We start from the raw sequence: 24,250 nt of genomic DNA on the forward strand, positions 1-24,250 counted from the left end.
CACTGTATGCTCTTTGTGAATATCTGCCATGAATAAGGCTTGGAGGAGCTACTGCCAACTAAGGTTTTGTCCATCTGTCCTCGTGCTGAAATAGTATAGTTTGCTTAAAGCCCGCTGCTCTCCTGCTGGATGTGTGACAGTTGGCTACAGAAAAATTAAAAGAATCACAGATGTCAAGAACTTGGCTCTCTGATGAGGTGAGTGTTACCATCACTATGAAATCCTCTGACATGACCTGCAGTGGATGGGAGCATGAGACACAGATGCTCAGTGGATTTGGGGCTGGGAGTGGTGTCCTTTCATAGAATCACAAAAAGGTTTGGGAGGGAAGGTACCTTAAACCCCCCCCCTTGTTTTAGCCCCTCTGCCATGAGCAGGAACACCTTCCACTATCCCACTTTGCTCCAAGCCCCGTCCAACCCGACCTTGAACACTTCCAGGGATGGAGCAGCCACAGCTTCTCTGGACAACCTGTGCCAGGGCCTCACCACCTCCACAGCCAAGAATTTCTTCCTAACACCTAAACCTGCCCTCTGTCAGTTTAAAACCACTCACTCTTGTCCCATCACTATCTACCCTGTTTTTTTATAAGCTCCCTGCAAGTACTGAAAGGCCACAATCATTCAGAATTGCACATTGGTTGAAATACAGGCAGGACCACAATTCCTGCTTCTCTAGCCCCAGTCGGGTTCAGCACAGCCAGTTCATCCTGAATAAACAGCTGTTAAAAGCAGCAGGGACAGCCCACTCTGCTGGCACACACGTGTGTGCTCTGCCCTTGTATCCATGGCATCAGCACACAAGCACCAGGCCTGGTTAAGAGCATCATTCAGGTTAAAATGGGACACGGGTCTTCTGTCACCTGTGTCTTGTCTCCACCCCACCTTCATGAGGCCACAGGTATCAGAAGAGGAAATCTTCAGCAGTGGTCATTCTCTGAAATCTCTGCCTGGGATAGGCCTGGAAACTGCTCTGCACTGTGGTCAGAATTTGCACATGATTGGAAAAATTATGAATTTCCATTACTTATTTAAAAAAAAAAATGTCAAACCTCAGAGCGGTGAAAGGGATTGAAAATTAGGGCCCTACTGTGCTTTTACAACTCTCATCAAAACCATTCTGAGTCACTTACTCTGTAATACTTTTGAATTCTGACACCTTGCACACAAAATATTGGGGCCAGGAGTGATTGCTCTGCAAGGAAAAGAAAATTTGGAACTTGGCTTCTTAAAATGAGATGATTCTGGAAACATTAGAGGTCAGGTTGGACAGGGCTCTGAGCAAGCTGATCTAGTGGAAGATGTTCCTGCTTATTGCAAGGGGGTCGGACTAGATGACATTTAAAGGTCCTTTCAAACTCAAAATACTCTATGATTCTATGGTTTTATGATTCTGTGATGAATAACCAGGATTTTCAGATTTTACCTGGCAAACGGCTACAGTAGAAATTACTTTATGTCTGAAGTGTGTCTTATCAAACCTGCCTGGCAGTCCTGAGCTTAATCCCTGGGACACAGGTGCAGTGAGTGCCTTGGTGAGAGAACTAGTTTCCCGAATTTAATTTCGTTTGAAAGCAGTGACGTTGGAGAACAAGGTGGTAGTTGAGCAGCTCCCAGCTAAGAGCTGGATTTGCAGCACGTAGCTCTGACCTCTCAATACTCCACTAAGTGTCCCTTCCCTAAAACGTCACTTTGAGGTTCAGTTCCTCTCTATTGGCTTTCCAGCTACTGAGCATCTATCAGATATTAGTCATGAAACAGACTGTCAACCACTGGCAGCAACCACAGCTGATGTGTGACTGTGATATCCTTTTAGCTGTGTTTGGCAAATTTAGGCAGCAGTAGGAGATGGTAATTTCTACTGCAGCAGGTGGGAAGGAAAAGCAGAGGTGGTTAAAAGAGGAAAAATGTTCTTTTACTTCTTCTGTCATCTCTGCACAAAGATCGAGGGCTAGGAGACTGTTGTAGGAATTTCATACATTCACAGAATGGTTTGGATTGGAAGATCAGCTCATTCCAAACCCCAGGGACACCTTCCACTATCTGAGGTTGCTCCAAGCCACGTCCAACCTTGCCTTGAACACCTTCCAGGGATGGGGCAACCACAGCTTCTCTGAGCAACCTGTGCTGGGGCCTCACCACCCTCACAGGGAAGGATTTCATCCCGATATCCCATCTAACCCTGCCCTCTGGCAGTGGGAAGCCATTCCCCCTTGTCCTGTCACTCCATCATTTTTCTAAAGTCCCTCTCCAGCTCTCCTGGACCCCTTTAGGCTCTGGAAGGGACTCTAAAGTCTCCCTAGAGCCTTCTCTTCTCCAGGTTGAACATTCCCAGCTCTCCCAGCCTGTCTCCAGAGCAGAGGGGCTCCAGCCCTTGGAGCATCTCTGTGTCTCCTCTGAATGTCACAGAATCACAGAACAGTTTGAATTGGAAGGGACCTTAAAGGTCATCTTGTTCAACCCTCCTGCCATGGGCAAGGACACCTTCCACTAGAATTTAACCAGTTTGAAAGGAACCTCTGGATGTCTCTGATCCACCCATCTACTCAGAGAAGGATTTAAATAAACCAAACTAGAATTAAACTTTGGTGTTTAATCAGGTGCTCAGAGCCTTGACCCATCAAGTTCTGTTTCAAGTTTTTCTCAGATCACCACTGGCCTGAGGCCCAGTCTAGTCACTGATCTCACAGAAATCACCTCCACAATGCAGAGTGGGTCATGCAATGGTTGCATGTAAGAGGAAGAGTGTTGCTGTATTTATAGGGATCTGTAAGAACATGTACTCAAAAGGAATAAAATTCATTCTCTTCAACAAGAAAATATAAGTAAGTGTCTTCCTTCTTGTAAATAAAACCCCTCTTATTTTCCAGAAATATCATAAACTTAACTGATAGAGATTGAAAAAAAGATGTTTGAAGTATTTGGAGATACCTACCAGTTCTCTTTTAATTTGCAGCAGGCTCAGTCAGGACACTTGGATGGTTGCATCCAGAGGGTAGTGATCAATGGCTCAAAACCCAAAACTCAAAACCCAAACTGTTCTGTGCTTCTAGGACACTATTTGAGGGAGAAAGTGCCATCAATGCCAACACACTCAGATTTGGGAGCCTGAAAAATCTCAGCTGGGCAGAGTACTTAAATAGCAACTTAATCTCAAGAAAGCTTTCACCAGAGGCAAGAGAAGGGTTTCATTTCAAAAGGCTCTAGATAATCTTTAATTTTTTTTCTTTCAGTAAGCTTTTGTTGCTGTCCCAGTTTCCAGATCTCTAGCTAAGAGAGGGTTACATGTCAGAATAAAACAAATCCCACTGAGTAAATTCTATTCTCACGGGGAAAATCATGCCAATTTTTTTTTTTTCACTTCAGACCAATAAAAATTATAAAATAATTATTTTGGAATTTGGAAAAAACTTAGTAGCAGAAATATGAAAGCTTCATTTGCATGACTGAGACCTGCTGGAAACATTTCAAAAGCACATTTCATCCTCAGACCCTCACATCTTGCCTATGACAATTGCAAACAAATACGTTTGCGGTTCAAAATAAGTCATGGAAAGGTTTTTTTCACCATTGCAGTGTCGTGGTACGTCAGCCGTGTTCAAACGCTTAACTATTCACCTTTCGAGCGCAGAGGTAACCCAAACCACTGACACATTTAGGGTAGATAATCCTGGATTTAGGGTCAGGCTGGTTGAACGTGACCTTCTGCTGCCTTGTAGGCTTTCGAAAACATTTTTGCTTCTAAAACTGAAAATTTAACTGACCCACTTTGAATGGATATTTCAGTAAATGGCACTAGAGAAAACCCCTTCTGAGGGAACCATTTCCTTTAACCTGTAGGTCTTTAAGTGGTAGAGGGAAACTGAACTTACACATTTAAGTTCTGAAGCATCAGCATCTTTTAAACGAGCGGATGTAGGTCATGGGGATCCCAGAAACCGCAAACTAAATTCTACCCTTATTTACAACCTCCTCTGGATGGCACAAGGAGAGTAAAAATTGCACTTACACATAAACATTAAGCAATTGTAAAAAAACCACACCTTATTTGCATAATTTTCATCTAAAAATATCACCAAAATTAAAGCTGAGGGAATGTCTGATCAGCAGACCAAGGCTGTTACACCGAGTGTTTCTTTACAATGCACATCCAAGCTACTTGAAACTCACTGTCATAGCAGTGATTTCCTAAGAAAGAAATGTTAGAGAAGGACAGACTCAACATTATAGAATCACAGAATGGTTTGTGTTGGAATGGACCTTAAAGCTCCCATCTCATTCCACCCCCCTGCCACAAGCACAGACACCTTCCACTATGCCAGGTTTCTCCAAATCCTGTCCTTGAACAGTTCCAGGGATGGGGCAGCCACAGCTTCTCTGGGCAGCCTGTGCCAGGGCCTCACCACTCTCACATCAAAGATTTTTTTTCCTAATATCCAATCTAAACCTACACTCTTTCAGATTGAAGCCATTCCACCTTGTCCTGTCACTCCAGGCCTTGTAAATAGTCTCTCTTCATTTTTCTTGCATTCTCCCTGCAGGTACTGGAAGGTTCACCCCCTGCCTTTCTAAAATATAAAATCTCCTTCAAGAATCTCACTGAAATTCAGCTTAGGAGCATCATCAACACCCTTGTGTGTGTCCATCAGCCACCTATTCTCCAGGAATTTCATTGGAGAAGATGGCAGTACCTGGTTTATTACATCTCATAGTTCACTACAATCATCACCATTACCTGGGAAGCTGCAGCCTGGGAGATTGGAGCCTCCCTTCTCTTGAGGCATCAAGTTTCCAGTTCCTGGACCGGTACAAATCACAGAATCATTAAGGTTGGGAAAGTCCTCTAGGATCATCAAGTCCAGTCATTAACCCACTGTTAAGCCCACCACTAAACCATGTCCTCAAGTGCCACATCCACACATAATTGCTTTATCCAAACTTTTCACATCCCTGCTGTGCTGCTGACTGACAAAACCATAGAGCTCTGAGCTCTCAACAAAGGATACTGAAAGACTCCACAAAAGCACCCTGTCCCAGAGCATCCTATAAATCCCAGTGACCTAAATACTGACTGGAGAGCTATTGATTTAAATCCCTGAAAGCAGATGAGGGGAGTGAATACAAACATCCCTTCTTGCAGGCAAGGTCTCTTTCAGGGTCAAGCCTGCAGCTTTTAATGAGCCTTTGGGGCTCAGCAAGACATCTACCTAAAAAAACCCAGAACAACACAAAACAAAACCCGAGGCAGTTGCTGTCAGCCAGAGCAACAGCAATGACCCAAAGCAGCAAGAGGACACAGACCTGAAGCAGTCCAGCCTCTTCTGGTCTGCAATCCCCTTACAATATCTTCGTGAAAATCTAGGAAAATAACCCTGGGTGAGAGAAAGGGATCCTGAGTGACACCACGTCAAAAGGAGTTGGTCCACCTGAGCATGTGGGTGTAAATCCTAGAATCAGAGAATGGTTTGGGTTGGAAGAGACTTTAAACATCATCTTGTTCCAACCCCTGCCATGGGCAGGGACACCTTCCACCATCCCACGTTGCTCCAAGCCCCATTCAACTGGGCCTTGGACACTTCCAGGGATGGGGCAGCCACAGCTTCTCTGAGCAACCTGTGCCAGGGTCTCACCACCCTCACAGGGAAGAATTTCTTCCTAATATCTAATCTAAAACTCTCCTAAATATTGCATGTTGAAATACTAACCTGGTAGGGTACCCCACAACTGCAATATATGTTTTGGAAAGGATGGAGAGACAGCAGGGTGAGACTGAGAGCTACATGGGATCACTGATCACTGTCACCCAGCACACAGGGCTGGGATACAGGGAGTCATAATACCTTGGGGCTGCACTATCCAAGGTATTTAAGCTCCCAGTATTTTTGAATGCAGCACTCCATCCACTATATACCGTGGAGGAGGTGCTCCTGCAGTTCCCTCCAGTTTTCCTGCCTACAAGAGGAGTCATTCTGCATCTCATAGCCTTTGCAAGGTTTCTCTTGAACCCCTCAGTCCTCTTCCTAAATTAATAACTGAAGGTTTAACTGCTTCTAATCGCATTTCCCAGACCACTTTCCTTAGGGTCAAAGCACAAGAGAAGTAAAATGAAAGTAAAATTAAAAGGTGGAAAGCTCAAAACAAAGTTCACTTCTTTTTTTTTCTCTGTATGGAGAATGACTGAATTTTAGAACTCACCATCACAAAGCATTCTGATCAAAACTGAGATATCACACCTGAGGTGTAACCATGAATATAAATAGCCCAGTTCAGAGTAGGAGATTTGAGAAAAAAATAGGAGCTCGAGAAGGAACATAGCTCTTCAGATATCAGGATATTGCAGCCCACGGCAGGAATTTGAGAGAACTGAATGGTGGTCTGCTGTCCAACATCTGCCCAATTTGGGATGAAAACACATCAGACTGACCTAGGAGCAAACAGATCCAGCCTGTGCAAGTGGCATTTGTTTTTGGTACCTACAGCATCCCAATTTAAAATTGAGTACTTTGCACCTGTGAATTTGCACTGAGTACCAATTTTTTTGGTGGTTTTCTAATGTCATCATTTAGCTTTGTTGCCACTGGAGTGACATGGCTGAAGGAGTGACATCATCTACAGATCTTAGAAAGGGTGAGCCCATATCCTGTCTTCCACCTGCGTTAATGGAATCTATATGCACACATTTTTTCATATAAGTTATGGTCAGAAACCACAGTTAAGGTTGGGAAAAAACACCTACTCCAAGTTATCTAGGACAGCCCAGAAACCCTTATAAAAGGTCCAGCAGCAAATGTGCCCAGACACCTTCAGCTCAGCAGAGCCCAGCACAAGCATCAGACACAGTAAGAGGAGAAAGGAAGATGTCTCCGACCCTTTGTGCTTCTCTGGTAAGAACTTGCTTGCTGGATTTTTTGCCCCCGGTTTGACAGAGACGTGTCTAAATTTTAATAGATGGAATAGGGATCTGCACCCGCCTTTAAAATGCTTGTTTAAACCACAAATAATTGAAAATAACTAAAATTTTAGTTGGGGGAGCAATGAGACTGTACGAGTATATTGTGACGTGGGATACTACAGCATTTTGAGTCAAGAAATACACTGAAACCTCAACCTTAGAATGTCTTTTTCTTGTTATGTCCTTTCTGAAATCTCCTGTCTTATATTATTTTCTTTTTTTTTTTTTATCACCGAATTACAACTGGGTGTGTATCACACCTGTCAGCACTGTAAGAATCAGTTAATGAAAGTAGAAGTGGGTGTGTCATACGATATATTTTTCCATAATTACTCCAACCAGCAGTGTAGGCTTTGATTACCGGTTAGGCTGACTGTGGATGAATTTCAAAGCTGCACCTGCCTTGTGTCTTAAATGCATCACTTTTCCTCAGCTCAGGTCACTGCTCCTCACGCTGCTGGCCCTGCTGTCAGCCAGCACTTCTCCCCTCGGGAAGGCGATCAAGCCTGGACTCAAGCCAGAGAGCCTCTCCAAGCAAGATTATCCTGGATGTCCGACCCAAAAAGATTCAAAATTCCCCCAAACCGTGAGAGTCGACATAAGCATCAGCAACACAAACCAGGACACCAAAACAAGTCTTAATGTGAGCAGCCGCTCTTTGTCTCCGTGGGATTACAGGTATGATGATCCCTATCCTCAAGGCCTGGAAGTACACTAGGTGTCCTGGTCACGAGTAATGGCAAGGCCATGCCCACATCTTTATGTTCAGTGCTTCACTGCTGAGAGGTTTTGGAAACAGAAGGGTACCCACAGTTCACATGATCCTCTTTGAAAGAGAACCAGTACAGAAAGTAGCACAGAGCAAAAAACTGGCCTAGGCAATATAGAGAAATCAAAGCAAATTGATTCTATAATTTAATTAATTTATTTGTATATTGGGGCAAGCTTCATCTTCAAAAGCATTCTTTACCTAAAACATCATAAAAAATACCTCAGAGAGTTAATATTGCACCAAATTCAATGGTGGTTTAGTAAAATCATGTTTTGAGGGGGGAGCTGGAGGGTTTTAGGTCCGTTAGTCAGAGTGAGGTGTTGGGAAGCTCAAATCATTTATGACCAGTCTTTCAAAGTCAGTGCTTGCTTAAAGCAAGAGCAATTGCATGCAGCCTGGCATGCTTGTCTTACACTTAAAAACCTGAATATTTAGAATCATAGGATCATTAAGGTTGGAAAAGACCTCTAAGATCATCAAGTTCTTTACTAACTTACGCTCTATTTCTTAGAGACCTACAGTAGTGGGGGATCTCCTGTCCCTTCGTAGGCAATATACCCCAGGAGGAACAGGTTCGGGAGCCCACAGTTACTCAGGTTATCTTGCCTTTGGAGCAGCATTTCCATTTCTAATACTTCCTTTCCTGTCCCATCCCAGGATCGATGAGGACCACAACCGCTTCCCCCGGGCGATCGCGGACGCCGACTGCCGCTACCTGAGGTGCCTGAATTCCGATGGGGAGCTGGACCACGGCCTCAACTCTGTCCCCATCAAGCAGGAGATCCTCGTCCTCCGGAGGGAGCAGAAGGGCTGCCAGCAATCCTTCAGGCTGGAGAAGAAACTCATCACTGTGGGCTGTACCTGCGTCACTCCCTTGATGAAACACCAGGCTTGAAGGGAGCTGGCACTCAAGAGAACCATGGAAAACCTCCTTGAATTGAGATGAAGGGGCCTGATTCAGTCTCCACAAAACTAGATCAAGCTACAACGATTAGCTAGAATACATCAGAATACATTAAAAATCATAAGAGTCTCACTTTAAAAAAAAACCCTAATGTGTTTTCTCCAAAATTCTTGAACTTTATGAATTCAGAATCCGGACGCCTCCATGTGCCGTGCTGAAAAATAGTGATATCTCTTTATCCATTTGTATTTTACACTTTGAATTGTCTATTTATGTAAATCTATTTATGCTGGGGGGAAAAATAGTAATAATGTATTATCCTAATGTATTATTTTAAAATATTAAGATAATGTTAATTTAGATTTTTGTGTAATAAAAAAGCAGTGGAAAACTTTTTGTTATTCTGCTTTCTTTCTAAAGAAGTCTTTCTGTTAAGGGAAGAAATCTCTCAATTATGACCATAAAATAGATTTCCATGATACTAAAACCTAAAATTCTCTTAATAACATCTAGCTCTTTTGCAGTAGAATGTAAAGCCCACAGACAAAAGCCAGGAAAGACACCATTTTATCAACAGAGAAACTTAAATATCCAGAAGAAAATGATTTATCAAGTGACACCCAAGAGATTCACATTAAGGACAGACAAGTGAAAAAAACTTACTACTGGGTAGCTACCCAGTTATCCACTTAATTATCCAGTTGGAAAAGGATTTGTAAAAATGGGTTCAACACAACACTTCAAATGCTTCTTTAGGGGGAAAGAAACTCCCTCCCTTAAAACAGCAAGAGTGTTTCCACTGCTGAGTTTTAACTTTACTCCAACATTATCTGGGAATCTCAGTCCAATTCATTTCAAACCGTTTTCTGTGGAGCAGAGTCGCTACCTGGGCACACGAGGGAAAGTGCACAAGTGAGTCAGGTGGGTGACTGAAGCAATTAACCACACCTTGCTGATTGCAATCGTGATTTTCTCCACGCTCGTGTCCTTCCAACACGTTTGCTGCCAGCAGACAGTGCTTCGAGTGTGGAGCACCCTGACACAGCACTTCTGCTGTGGTTGTGGTGGGGATGCGTGGGTGGGTGTCTGCCGTGGCAAGTGGGTTTATTTAAAGCACAGCTGGGTTAAAAGTGCTCAGCTGAAGATGTTCCACGTTTCAGAGGGCAGGTTGCCGTGCAGAGATGCGGGTGTTTTGTTTGCTGCCTTCTCAGGGAGGTGTGACCCTGCCCAGGCACTGGCAAAATGCCACTGGCAAGTGCAACAGCAAATACAGAACTTGTAGAGATGCAGAGCTCAGGGGTGCAAGTCCCTAATGAGAGGTAAGGTCCTCTCAGGTGACAGCATCTTCTTCAGATCCAGCTAACTGGAGATGGGATCATCCCAATTTTGCTGCTGGGGGTTATTCCCCCTCAGTGTTCCACTGAGCCTAAACCTTCCCTAATCTACTCCAGGCACCATCAGGTTGGTCATCCTATAACCTAAACCCACAGCACAGCCACAGGTTCGACACTATCTCTTGATCTGTTATATAAACACTGGGCCAAGGAAACATTCTTTAACTCTGCATGATCACAGTGTTTGCAATCACAGCAATTAACTTCTGTCCACACCTTTAGTTACCGTCTAACAATCTTTCCCACACATAGGAATCTAGGAGTACATGTGATCCTAACTTAGCTTGTTTCTGACCTTATCTCCAGCTGTTCTTCCTTAAGGTCTCCTAAAGGTCCTGAAGTTCACCCCAGCTGACAGTCCTATGAATATCAAGCATGGGAACAAACTTCCAAAAAAAAAAACCCAAACCAAAAAACCATTGAGGAACACTCATCCTTTGAGGTTTTCAAGGATTTATGTAAATATCAGTCCAGGAAGATTGAAGTCGAGCTGACTGCCTTGTCCATTAGATAATCTCTCCATGCCCTACCACTCCTAGAAGGAGTTCTGGCAAATTGTCTGCAATTAGCCCAAGTAATTTTAAAAGTTAAAATCACAGGAAGTCCAGCCTTTCCTTGTCTGGGAGCGATGTGCCATGGGCTGGAGTTAGCACATGAGTAATGGAGACTGGTTAGAAATGCTGAGAGAGCTACTGGGTGGAAAAAGGCAGAACCAGCTCGGAAAGAGATGACGCAGCTGGAGCATCAAAACACCAACAGCTTTCTGCTGACGGGCTGCAAAGATCATCATCATGGAATAGTTTGGGTAGGAAGAAACCTCAAAGATCATCTGGTTCCAACCACCCTGCCCTGGGCAGGGACACCTTCCACTAGACCAGGTTGTTCCAAGCCTTGTCCAGCCTGGCCTGATTAAAGATACTCCAATCCCCCTTCCAAGAATCATCATTCTCCCTTGGAGCATTTACAAGGCACTAAATCTGTGCCTGAGGACACAACCCTTTCTTATTTACTTGGCCTTGTGCTAAGTTCATGGTGACCTCTGCAAGCTGCTTGGGTGTTGTACATGCTCCTGCAGAAGTGTTTAACTGGTGATCAATTGGGCTGATTCACTGGGCCTGAGGACTGCCTTCTTTCCTACTGCAAGGTCTCCCACAACTCCTGGCATCATGAGTCAAAAGAGTTTCCCTCACATTGCGGCATTCAGATGGAAAGATGTAGAATAATCCCAAACCAATGCACCCTACCATGGGTCACCTAATCAGTGTCCTTATTTTTCTGGGCAAACATTCATGATTACCATCAGTAGTGATCACAAGAGGAGACTGAGGAGAGTAGGGCTCCTCTCTCACCCTTGCACAGCTCTTATCAGTTTGAGGTTCAACAGGTAAAGTTTGTTCCTTATTGTTTTCAAGAGTTGCGGTGCAAATTTCTGCTAATTTGATGCCCTTAAATGATATCATCATTGGAGGGAGGGGGGGGGGAAATTGCTGCAAAAGCCTCTTCAACATAAAAGTTTCCACTGCTCCCTGTTTCAGTTTTGTGTCAGTCTGCAAAACCTGAGCAGCAGTGTCTTGGTAAACAGATTGCTTGGCAACCTGTGAGCAAAACCCAGCAGAAAGGGCAGTTTGAGATTGGCTTTGTGCAGCACGTGATCAGAAAACCAGGCTCATCGTTGCCACTCATCAAAGCAATCTGGATAGAAACCAGATGCTTGTAAAAGGTGATACAGGTTCAACAGTAAGGAGGCCAAGGAACATAGGTTTCAGAAACAGCCTTGGCCATATTGATCAACATAACTGGTCTACTCTGGCCTCCAGTCGGGAGGCCTGGAGACACACCATCTATAACGCTGCTGATACCTTTGAGAACGCACACAGGATCACCCTTGAGGAGAAAAGACAACGCAGAAAGAATCGTGTCTTGCAGAATTTACCACCTAAGGAGTCTTTCTGCTGTGCCTTTTGCAACCGGACATGTCTATCTCATATTGGCCTTTTTAGCCACCAGCGTGCTTGCAACAGACGTGGGTAGAGCCCTTCCCAAATCTTCGTTCATGAAGCCTAGCCATGATGATGATGATGAAGTTACAAGAAAAGGCGGAAAAGCTGAGCCACTTTTCTGAAGGAATAATAAATAACTAGAAAGTTACATAGAAAGCAGGAAGGGATTTCTCTGAGGACCTGAGGATTTGAACCTGCTACCACTATCTAGCCCTGGAAGAAGGGAGAATAATTAGAAAAGATGGAAAACGTTTTTAGTCATAGAATATCTTGAGCTGGAAGGGATCCACAAGGAGAATCAAAGTCCAGCTCCTGGAACTCCTCTTTGTGAGCACCAAATGGCAGAAGGTATAGTCTGTTTCTGGTGCTGAATCTGACTGGCATCTTCTCAGCTCCTGAAAACCAGCACCAGCACAGTCCCACCTCCACCAATGGCTCTGACTCTGCCAAGTAGCGCCAGACAATCACAGACATTTTAAGCAAGTTTGGGTTTTCTTTGTCACTGTCATGTAACAGTGTTGTAGAAAATGCAGGCTCAGCCCACTCATCCTGATTCTTCTAAAGCACAAAGTTAAAAATAATATCAAAGAAGAAAGAGGAAGAAGGGGGTGGAGACAAAAGGAGACTGTGGAATTACAGAATGGTTTGGATAGGAAGGAACCTTAAAGATCACTTATTCCAACCCCCTGCCATGGACAGGGACACCTTCCACTAGCCCAGGTTGCTCCAAGCACAATCCAACCTGGCCTTGGACACTACCAGGGATAAGGCAGCCACAGCTTCTCTGGACAATCTGGGCCAGGGTCTCACCGCCCTCACAGAGAAGATCAAAACAAGTCTCATGTTTTACCCCCTGATGGTGACATGGGAGCAGGTTTCTGGTCTGGTGTCTTGGGCCATCTCCAGAACTTGGAGCTGATACAGAAATTCTTCCCATCATCTGTAACCATCATGTTGGCACCAAGCAACAGATCCCCAAGAACTGACCAGAAAATTGCTCATATCCTTAAAGTTTCTTCTGTAGGCTCTAACTCTGAATAAACTATGTCGACTGCTGGGTTTTCCAGCCATTAATCTTTTTTTCTGGTTTACCAAACACAAACACAAATAATTCTTGGGTTGTTTCAACCTCTAGGGTTGCAACCTTTGCATTCTTTATATATTTAATTTTGTACACTTTAAAAAGCAATATTTTCTGTGTAACAGGTTGCCCTGGTCCATAGTCCCTTTGAACACCCCTGTGGTCAGGGGTCCAAAGAAGCCTGACTCACACTTTCAGGTCAATACATCCACAGGTCACAGCACAAGTCAGGGAGGAGGCATCTACCTGAGCAGAGATCACTGCTGTGCCCCCCATGCTAATATAGGGGTCTCTGCACCAGCATCCCATGGGAGTTGCTACACCAGGATCCCTGCCTGAGCTGCCAGAACAGGCACAGCAAGGGGAGCAGTGAGCAAGAGACACGGAAAGGAGATTAGTGAGAGGCAAACAGAAGAGGAAAGGCCACGAGGCTCAGATACCAACCTGTGACTGGAGGTTGCTTAGCCCAGCAGGTTACAAGAAAACACTGTGGCACTGCTATTACACCTACAGATGTGTCTTCTCCTCCTGGTGAAACAGCCAAGTCCCTGAAGGCTGCTCTAAGCCACACTGAGAGCCACAGATGCCCAACTGGACAGCCAGGGGCTGGATCTGTCACTGAAGTGTTATAAAACAAGCAGAGTCTTTAGCAAAGGCCGGTCCTCAGCTGTGAACTGTGCTTGCTCTCGGTGGTGATATGACTGTGCTGTTTACAAGAAGCACAAACTCATTTGCCGTGTTCTCAGATTCACAGAATCACAGAATGGTTTGGGTTGGAAGGGACCTCAAAGATCATTCTAGTTCCAACCTTCAAATTAATAGATTGCTGGAAATGAAAGCCAGCACCTTAAATATAATCAGGCTCATGTTTACAATCAGCTGCACTCTAAGAACGATGCCATTAGAAGGAAACAGCCGCCGATGCTCGTTTTGTTTAGAAACAGTCCCCACATGCCTCCCTGAGAGGTGTGTGGTTTGCAGTTGGTAGCTCTGGCTGCAAAACCTCATGACCCACAGGTGAGACTTCCTTAATTAGCTACTTGTGTATTTTCTTGATTAGATACTTCATAATTCATCCAGGTAGGACGACCCTTAGGGTAAGGTGATGGATATTTAGGAGTATCAGCACAGGAGAGTACACCCGTTCAGCTGCCATGAACCTTGACATGCAATGTCAAAGCAATTATGACTGAGAGATAGACAGTAGTTTTCTCTCTGAAAAACAAGTGAGGACAACCCCACGAGGTGGGTTTATTGAGAGGGAAAGAAATGGGTCAGGTACAAGAACCAGGTTACGATTTCCTGGTCAGTGGTTACTGTAAGAGCAGAGCTGGTGATACACGAGAGCGAGCAGAAAACGCCTCCAGGGGTTTGCTCTGCACCACATGGTGAGCTTGGTGGTCATAACGAAACAGCTGCTGCCACAAATGAGTACAAATGCCTGTAACTGAATGAGATGGTTACCCATGGACTGTCGAACCAGCTCCCAGCGACCCACAGGGCAGAGAATACACCTGATTTGACAGAAAAGCACCAGAGGAATCATCACAGAATCATAGAATCACAGAATCACAGGATGGTTTGGGTTAGAAGAGATCTTCAAGATCATCTAGTTCCAAACCCCCTTGCCATGGGCAGGGAAACTTTCCACTAGACCAGCTTGCTCTAGGTCGAGTCCAACCTGGCCTTGAGTCGTTTAGACCCAACAACTCACCTGACCTACTCTGGGGAGGATCTAATTTTAAGTGGTTTCTGTGCAGTCAAAATGAAATATGAGAATGCATTCACACAGGTTTGCCCTGATTTAAATGCAGGGGGAAAAGGAAATAGAGGCTTAAAGCCTCCACCAACAGAAATCAAAGTCAGAGGTCTGAGAGTCTGGCTCAGCTCTGGGTAAAAGATGAAGTAATGTCAAAAAAAAAACAACGTTGCAGCAATTTGATAAAATAATAAATAGTTATAGAATCACAGAATATCCTGAGTTGGAAGGGACACACAAGGAACATCGAGTCCAGCTCCTGAACAGCGAGTCCCTTCAGTCTCTGCTCCTTGTGCAGCTAAGGGAGAGAAAGTAGGACATCCCAGCTCAGCAGACAATCCTGCCCTGCAGGTACAACTCCTCGTTCCTTTGATGGGGAGGGATCCTCTTCCACCACATCAATCCCAGCACCTATTATTTAGCTGGCTAAAGATCAGCAAGATGAAGCCATCTTGTATTTCCTTGCATTTCTGCTCAGCCAGCCATCCAGCTGGTGGAGAAGGGTGCTTGTCAGGATGACTTCTTGTCTGGAAGACGATAGGACAGGCCTTTCCCAGCTCTCATGAACCAGGTTCCCAAATTCCAGCTGCAGCCTTGCAATGTGATATCTCCCATCTCATTTCCCACCATCCCCAGAGACCATCCCCAAGGTCTGGAGAACCTGGTTCCATTGCCATCTCCCCCAGTGTTGCCTATAGAACCTCCCTTTACTCCTTTCAGCCTCTTTTTTTGCATCTTTTCATCTATTTAGGCCACAAATTCTCCTCTGCTCACTCTTACTCATATCACTGTACCAGAAAATGCCTGATCTTTGCTGAAATCTCTTGGTGCTACTGCAGCACAGACCGATTCTCTGTGTCTGCTTTCATTTTGAGCTACCGCAAAACAACTTTTTTTAAATAAAATATGATTTTTTTATTCAGCAGATAAGTTATTGAATAAATACAGGTTAAAATTATCCTTTTTTTTTTGTACTCTGAGCACACACAAAGCCATAAATACAGTCATAAATAGAAGACATAAATAGAATTATAAATATTTGATTGACACAGACAATATCTTAGTGAGCAGAGGTGGCCAGAGAAGGGAAAGGGGTAGGGGATGAGTAAGGGAAGGAGAAGGTGCAAGAGGAGGAATTTTTTATGGCAGTGCTGGTAGGTATGTATTCATTAGGGCAATTTACTGCCAAGGACAACTTTTGAAAATATAACTCCTTTGACTCACCAAACTGATAAAAACTACAATGAAAAATAAATTCAAAAAAGCACTGCTTTACCCTCTCACTGCTTGGGGTCACAAACAAAGCTTTTTCTCCATCCTTCTCCCTCCCCTCCATCACCAGCTACCGGTGATTCCCATTCTAAAATCCATCAAGCAACAACAGCTGAATCATGAGGTAATTTCAAGAGGTAATTTGTTCAGACTTGGAAGGGCAATGTCGTGTTGAATTCCTGGGATTCGCAGTGGGCGACTGTGGGATTTCACCAGAGGGGTGTCTATAGGATTTATTGCTTCTTCCCAGCGTGGCCTGCCCTAATAATTCCTCCTAGGAGTGGTGGTGGATGACTGGAGTGACGCAGGTGCAGCCCACGGTGATGACCTTCTTCTCCAGGCGGTAGGTGGGCCGGCAGCCCTGCTGCTCCCTCCGCAGGACCAGGATCTCCTGCTTGATGGGGACGGAGTTGAGGCTGTGGTCCTCCTGCCCCAGGGGGCTCACACAGCCAGAGAGGCGGCACTGGGCATCAGCAATCACCTGGGGGAAGCGGTTGGGATCCTTGTCAAGCCTGGGGATGGGCACACAAAAAGGGATTTATGTCTTTGCACAGCACGGGTTGGCAGGATCTTCTTGTTTATCTCCATGGAAGCACCTTACTGTTCACCTGTGCATCCTCACTATGAGACCCGGCCAAATAATTTCCCTGTCCTCAACATTTTTTAGAATTATTTCCTAGAAATGGAATCAGTTTTGGGAGAGTAATACTGCTGTATCATTCTTTGGGAATTGGGAATGGAGAGGAGCCGAGTTAAATACAGAAATGATTGCAATTGCACAATTCATTTTTTTAATGGTTTTTTAAATGGTTTTAATTTCAGAATTCAGAAACTTCTTTCAGTTTGGAAAATTTGGAATTACAATGGACTGACATCATTCTTTTCCCAGAGGAATAATTAGTTTCATCATCATTTCGACCCCATGCAGTGCTATGGGCTAGAGGCAGATTGGCTGGAAAGCTGGAAAAGGACATGAGGGTGCTGGCTGACAGTGGCTGAACATGAGCCAGGTGTGCCCAGATGGCCAAGAAGGCCAGTGGCACCTGACCTGTATCAGCAATAGTGTGGCAGCAGGGCCAGGGCAGTGTCCATCCCTGTGCTTGCACTGCTGGGGCACCTCCAGTGCTGGGGGTAGCTCTGGGCCCCTCAGACAAGAGAGACGTTGAGGGGCTGGAGTGTGTCCAGGGAAGGGAGCGGAGCTGGGGAAGGGGCTGGAGCACCAGGAGCAGCTGAGGGAGCTGGTGGGGGCTCAGCCTGGATAAAAGGAGGCTCAGGGGGGACCTTCTCTATCTCTCTGACTCTCCGACAGGAGGGTGGAGCCAGGTAGAGATCGGGCTCTGCTCCCAAGGAACACGTGACAAGAGGAAAAGGCCTCAAGTGATGCCAGGAGCGGTTTAGATTGGATATAAGGAAAAATTTCTTCCCCAAAAGGGTTGACCAGCCCTGGCACAGCTGCCCAGAGCAGTTCTGGAATCACCATCCCTGAAGGGGTTTAAAAGCTCTATAGATGTGATACTTGGGGACATGGTTTAGTGGTGGCTCTGGCAGTGCTGGGGGAATGGTTGGACTTGATGATCTTAGAGGTATTTTCCAACCTAAAGGGTTCTGTGATTGACACAGGCTGACAAGATGATTAGAAACCTTTCCAGTGAAGTCCCTTTGCACTTCAGTTGGTCTTGGAGAAAAATCAGCATATGTCAAGAAGTGTTTGCAATATTTACAGGACTCTGGGCATATGCTGAGAAACAGCCATCGTTTACCCCAAAAAAATCCTCTTTGTACACAGACATCACAATTTAGATAACAAGTAAACAGTTTACCTGTAATCCCAAGGAGCGAGAGATCGGTTCCTGATATCATGGACCATCCTAAAGGCATGATGTGACTTGCTGATACGAATGTTGACTTCCACTGCTGTGGGGAATTTGAGATCCTTTTGGTTCAGGCAATCTTCACTCAGCCTCACAGAGGCACTGGCCTTTCTGGAACTTACAGTGAGTGCTAGAACAAGCACCAAAACCAGTGATCTGAACTGAGAGAGAGGAAAGTTGTCTTAGTTCTGTCCAGGCAAGAAAGGGAGAGCAGAAAAAGTCAAGTCTTGACTTGACTGGACCATCAATGGACTATCTTCATACTTATATTTGGGTGAGATGGGCCAGCATGAACAAACAGCACAACACCGCAAATAAAACTCATCAGAACAGGCGCTTAAATCTGATTTAAATTCTGATTCATAGTTGGCTTTGCACCAAGAAGAGCATCCCTCAAACAAACTGCAAAAGGTCCTCCTCCACAGTCACACAACACTGTCTTATGATCTACAAAGGAGAGTAAGAACTGAGCTGACCCTGTGCCTTAGAAATCCAGCAAGAAATCCAGTTTCTCAGGACAGTAAAGACTGGCCACCCTCATCTGCTGGAAATAACCCTTTTCCCAAGGAAATCTGAGATTCTCAGGTCATGTCCAGTAGAGAGAGCTTTAGTGACTCACAGAGTCATAGAATATCCTGAGTTGGAAGGGACCCACAAGGATCATCAAATCCAACTCCCAAAAAGAAGACAAAATAAATGAAGAGGTTTTAAGGAAATCACAGGAGCTGATTGTGCTGCAAATGCTACCCAGGTTGAAATTTAAATTCATAGACATTCACTGAAATTTCAGCAATTTTTATCGCATGTTATCTGAGGAAAGGACTGTCTCCCCCAAGTCCTGATAACTAAGAGATAAATAAATCATAAATAGTCCATCACATCCTTGTCACTCAAACATCAAACACAGCTGCATCAGACGGAATCAGCATCCCATTCAGCTCCCACCAGGACCAAAAGGGTTTCTTGTAGAAATCACAGGACTTGTACTCTGCTTTCCCTCTTGCAGAAAATATTTCTTAACCCTTATATTAAATGTAAGTACTTACCACAGCAGTGTAGCTGGAAAAAGCCATGGCAACCTCTCTGCTGCTTTGGGCGGGTACACAGGGTGACAAGGCACAAGAGTTCTCCTCTGAGGCCCCTTCCACCTGCTTGTGTCTCAAAGACAGTTGTGATCTCCTTTTTATAGCAAAGTTCAGCCACTACCACCCTTTCCATTGCAGCACAGTTGCCTTACCTGACCTGAGGTTAAGAGCTGAATATTTCATTTCCTAGCCCACTTCCTTCCATCTACCCCCAAAAAGGGGAGGGCAGACACTATCACCAGAATCCCAAATTAGTCAATACTATTTCTTCAGGCAGATAAAGAGATAAGGAAAGAAAAAGAGCAAAACAAAATTGTTCAGGCAGCATTTTTTACTGCCTCCCACCCCCTCTTTCTAATAATAATGTTCTTTCACCACAAACACATGTGTGGATGCACTTCCACGTGCCTCACACAAACCAGACGGCAGAGATGAGCAAGCTGCAAAGCCAGGCACCCAGCAAGGCTTTCAAAATGAGGACAGCACGTGGGACTTCACCATTTAACCTCCCTTGGCCCCAGCTGCACAATTCATCCTCACCTGGTCTTGGGGTTCCCTCTGTCTTGCAAGGATGGGGCAGGGAAAGAATAGAAGCCACAGAGAATTCCTCCTGGGAGACCTCAGAGTGTCAGGACCTGGGATGTGTCTCCCTTTCACTGCTGAGGTTCCGTGTTGACATGCTCTGGAGAGCTCCACAAAAAGCTCTGCTCTCTTTGAAAGGCCCTGTAAGGGCTCTGAGGGCACTGATCACCCCTGATGGCCTCAACCACCATCAGCAGGGCCCCCATTCCAGATCAGCTTTGACTCCCACTGCCTGCCTGAGCTATGCTGTCACAGTGCTGCTTTCCTGTCCCTTCTCTGGCCTTGCCAACTGGGTGGACCTTGGAGCAGCATTTCTCCTGGATGGACTCCTTGGACATTCATGGTGGGGAACGGAGCTGGGGAAGGGGCTGGAGCACCAGGGGCAGCTGAGGGAGCTAGAGGGGCTCAGCCTGGAGAAAAGGAGGCTCAGGGGGGACCTTCTCCCTCTCTGCAACTCCCTGACAGGAGAGTGTAGCCAGGTGCGGGTCAGGCTCTGCTCCCAGGCAATATGTGACAGGACAAGAGGACATAGTCTCAAGCTATGCCAGGGGAAGTTTAGGTTGTGCGTTCGCAAGAATTTCTTCTCAAAAAGGGTAATTAGACATTGGAATGGGCTTCCCAGGGAAGTGGTGGAGTCCCCATCCCTGGAGGTGTTCAAGGAAAGACTGGACGTGGCACTCAGTGCTCTGGTGTGGTTGACAAGGTGGGAATTGGTCAAAGGCTGAACTTGATGATCTGAGAAGTCTCTGCAGAGAAAAGCCCTAAGAGAAATGTTTCCCAAAGCCATGTAGCCCAGCTAGAAGCAGAGGACTGAAGTGTAGGACTCTTCACCCCAATTCATTTTCAGTCCTCCAGGAAATCAACAGATTCATTACATTTTTGGTCCTACAGAAAATCAGAATCCTCTTACAACTCTGTGTAATTTTCCAGTGAGAAGGGACTAGTCTGGTCTGAATAATACCAGCAGAAATCTCCATCAACTGATGCTTTACATCACTGCAGGATGTTGTCATGATTTTGTGGTCTGAATCAACTCTCGGCTCAGAGACCGGAGACTCCTCTCACATAAATTTTTCACATTTCAGGTTACTATGTTTACCTGAAGTAATACAAATCCTGTGACACATGTTCCTATTCTGACTGTTCTATGTATCCACCAGCGCATCTACTGAGATGCGACACTGAGCATCGAAGACCAAAAGAGGGGAGAATTACCAGAAATCCGCCTTTTTTAACCCAGAATCTGACCTCCTTTTTTTCCCCCGAATGCTCGTCGTGAAAGGAAAGGGCATTGCCATGAAAAATGGGTTGGATTGTGCAGGAACAGGGTTAAGTGGAAACTGTTACCTGTGATGAAGCAATGACGTCGTCACGCCAAACACCACGTTATGAGCCCCCATCACCACTTTCCACTCACAACTTGTGCCTTCAGCAGCCTGTAAATTCAGCAGGGATTCCCTCTTTGACACGAAATTTCCTGTGATTGAACTTGTCTTTCACTGAAGTTCACTGAAAATTTGATTGAAAGGGGTCACCGAACACGAATCATTAGAAGGGAGGAAAAATACTCGTATTCATGGAATCACAGAATGGTCTGGGCTGGAAGGGACCTTAAAGCTCATCTTGTTCCACCCCCTGCCATGGGCAGGGACACCTTCCACTATCCCAGGTTGCTCCAAGACCCATCCAACCTGCCCTGGAAGACTTCCAGGGATGGGGCAGCCACAGCTTCTCTGGGCAACCTGTGCAAGGGCCTCACCCACCCCACAGGGAAGAATTTTTTCCTTAAATTAGGAATATATAGTTACCTCAAAAAGCTGTTCACTCCCACACATCGCAGCCTTGGAGCAGGGATTGGGACTTGGAAATAAACCATAAAATTTTAATTTCACTTAAAAGAATTCTTCTACTCTTGAGTTACTATAAGGAAACCCCACTATTTGCACTGCAGGATTTGTTACACGCAGGTTCGAGTTTTCACAGCACTTCAGGCATAAGAAATGCCTCATTTCAGGTTGGGCTTGGACTACAGAATCACAGAATAGTTTAGGTTGGAAGGGACCTTAAAGCTCACCTCATTCCAAGTCTCTGCCAGGGGCAGGGACATCTTTCACCAGATCAGGTTGCTCAGAGGACCTTCCGTAGCCTGCAGCAGCAAAGGGTTGGGATTGCAGCCTCTGAAAGCTCTGGATGTCAGGATTGAATGAATATTTCAGGGTGAGGTGGATACAGCACAGGGCAGGGCTTGTACCTCCAGCAGCTTGCTCCTGCCTCTCTGGCCACCCCAGATTTTACCCTTCTGACATGTGACACCACAAGATTACCTTCTGGTTTAGAGCTCTGACCGATCACATCCACGCAGGAGTTACTCTGGGCAGGGTTTGCTCACAGGGCTTTATCACACCAGCAAGATTCATGGCCAAGTGCAGACCAGAGCCAAGAGATGTGAACGGAAAATACCAAAATTTGAGGGGAAATGGGGCTGCCAGGTGTGCCACAGGTACCACCAGTGGAAACCCCTGCATGGGAATGTTGCTCCAGCACAACAGTGACCACAGCTCTGTGTTAGAGCTGTGGGACCTCAGAGGGGACCAGTGGCACCTCTGGGCTCCCTCCACAGGTCAAGGACAAACCTCATGTTCGGCTGTCACCCCCTGAGCCTTCATCATGCTTTGGTCAGAGCTGTGGGATGAGTGGGAGGCAGGGCTTACATGATGCTGATGGTGCTGGTGCGGGGAATTCACTCCTAATCCCTACAGTCTGTGTTCACCTGTCCTGCAGCAGAGAGATAAATAGCAGGGTTGATTTCTAGAATCAATAACCCTGCAGAGAGGAGGTGGACTAAGGGTTTGAGAAATACAATACTAAGGTACAATGTGACAAGGCCCATGAAGATGTTCTAAGGGCTGGAGCACCTCTGCTATGGAGACAGGGTGGGAGATCTAGGGTTGTTCAGCCTGGAGAAGGCTCCAGGGAGACCTTAGAGTCCCATCCAGTGCTTAAAAGGGCTCCAAGAAAGTTGAAGAGAGACTTTCAACAAGGGTTTGGAGGGACAGGACAAGGCAGAAAGGCTTCCCTTCCTGCCAGAGGGAAGGGTTAGGTTAGATATTAGGAAGAAATTCTTGTCTGTGAGGGTGGGGAGGCCCTGACAAAAGTTGCCCAGAGAAGCTGTGGCTGCCCCATCCCTGGAAGTGTTCCAGGCCAGGTTGGACAGGGCTTGGATAGTGGAAGGTGTCCCTGCCCATTGGACAGGGACAGTTAGACTAAATGAGCTTTAACGTCCTTTCCAACACAAATCATTCTAGGATTATATAAAATAAGGTGCCAGGGAAGTCCTGGGTGCTGGACCAAGCCCATGGCAGGACAGATGGGCTGGTTGGTGGGTGAGGCATGAGGGTAGCAATGGGCAGGCTTTGTGTCAGGTCAAAAGAAGGGTCAGGGCCAGAGCTGTAGCTCCTCTTCTCCATCCCATGCAGCAGGGATGAGACCAGGGAAATTATTAGGGACACAACTTGAAAGGAGGTGACAAGGAACACACATGACCAAACTCTTTGGTTGTTTTTGTTGGATTCCCTGAACTGTTACTTTTCTTACCTGTGATCTTTAATATCAAAACGAGCATGATGTCACTCAAGAAAGGCTGCACACTTCCCATGGGATCTTCCCTATTGAGCTCCTGATATTACTCAAGCCAGGTTTCTGAGAATTACAACCTCCGTTCTATTCTCTCCTTGCTTTTCTTTTAAAATGTCACACACCCCATCATCATTTTCATCCATTATGGAATTTTTAGGGTTTTTTCGCATCAGTAAGAACAAAGCCTGTAAATTTAATATAATAGCAAATAATATTATATAAATATTATAACAAGTGTTACCTTGTTCCCTGGGAGAAGACTAACCCCCATCTGGCTCCCCCCTCCTGTCAAGGAGTTGCAGAGAGGGAGAAGGTCCCCCCTGAGCCTTCTTTTCTTCAGGCTGAGACCCCCCCACCTCCCTCAGCTGCTCCTGGTGCTCCAGCCCCTTCCCCAGCATCATTCCCTTCCCTGAACACGCTCCAGCCCCTCAATGTCTTTCTTGTCGTGAAGGGTCCAAAACTGAAATTTATTTTTATAATATATATTTTTTATTATATATATAAAAATACAGCAGATGTCCATGTGGCTGAGCATCCAGGAACTGGATGATCTCTCTGGTGGTATCCCAGATTCAGGCTGTTGGTCAGATCCAGCTGATCCCCACAAACCTCTCTGCCTGTGGGAGTTGTTTGTTTTTCCCATGTCACCAAAGGCCCCTCTCCCAATTTCCAAGGATAGACCGAGGTGGCCACTAGCACCCAGGGGAGGTAGACGGCCACATCCTACCACTCCAGGCCATGGGATAAATAAAATAAACCAGATTTATCTACCCTGGAGCTCCTCCTGGTGTCCTATCTTGGGAAATTCAGTTTCAGCGGTTCCCCAGCTGTAAGGGCAGGAAAAACACCAAATCATAGAATCATGGAATGGTTTGTGTTGGAAAGGACCTTAAAGTTCATCTCATTTGGAGCCCTGCCATGGGCAGGGACACCTTCCACTATC

General features: G+C 45.6%; 2 protein-coding genes across 7 annotated transcripts; one reads left to right on the forward strand and one right to left on the reverse strand.

The window, feature by feature from the left end:
* The first annotated feature begins 6,786 nt into the window (after window positions 1–6,786).
* On the forward strand, window positions 6,787–8,618 carry IL17A (interleukin 17A). Its single transcript, XM_017813021.1, is given in 4 exon segments — window positions 6,787–6,846; window positions 6,848–6,883; window positions 7,385–7,629; window positions 8,381–8,618. Coding segments are annotated over 4 exon segments (579 nt in total).
* Window positions 8,619–16,262: 7,644 nt separating this feature from the next.
* Window positions 16,263–19,869, reverse strand: LOC108496375 (interleukin-17F-like). Of its 6 annotated transcripts, none has more exons than XM_017813017.1 (6): window positions 19,242–19,311; window positions 19,051–19,155; window positions 18,127–18,165; window positions 17,954–18,047; window positions 16,615–16,645; window positions 16,263–16,524 (listed from the first exon to the last, which is right to left on the reverse strand). In XM_017813017.1, the coding sequence occupies exons 1-6, from the start codon at window positions 19,270–19,272 to the stop codon at window positions 16,408–16,410; spliced, it is 417 nt and encodes a 138-aa protein (XP_017668506.1). In that variant the 5' UTR covers window positions 19,273–19,311; the 3' UTR covers window positions 16,263–16,407. The 6 variants fall into 6 exon arrangements, with proteins under 6 accessions (XP_017668506.1, XP_017668508.1, XP_017668505.1 ...); XM_017813019.1 differs by having other exon boundaries at window positions 19,051–19,152; window positions 19,242–19,300; XM_017813016.1 differs by having other exon boundaries at window positions 19,051–19,329.
* Between the last annotated feature and the right edge of the window lie 4,381 nt (window positions 19,870–24,250).

The sequence above is a fragment of the Lepidothrix coronata genome, unplaced genomic scaffold, assembly GCF_001604755.1.
Source record: "Lepidothrix coronata isolate B3197 unplaced genomic scaffold, Lepidothrix_coronata-1.0 Scaffold39, whole genome shotgun sequence".
Lineage (NCBI taxonomy): Eukaryota > Metazoa > Chordata > Aves > Passeriformes > Pipridae > Lepidothrix > Lepidothrix coronata.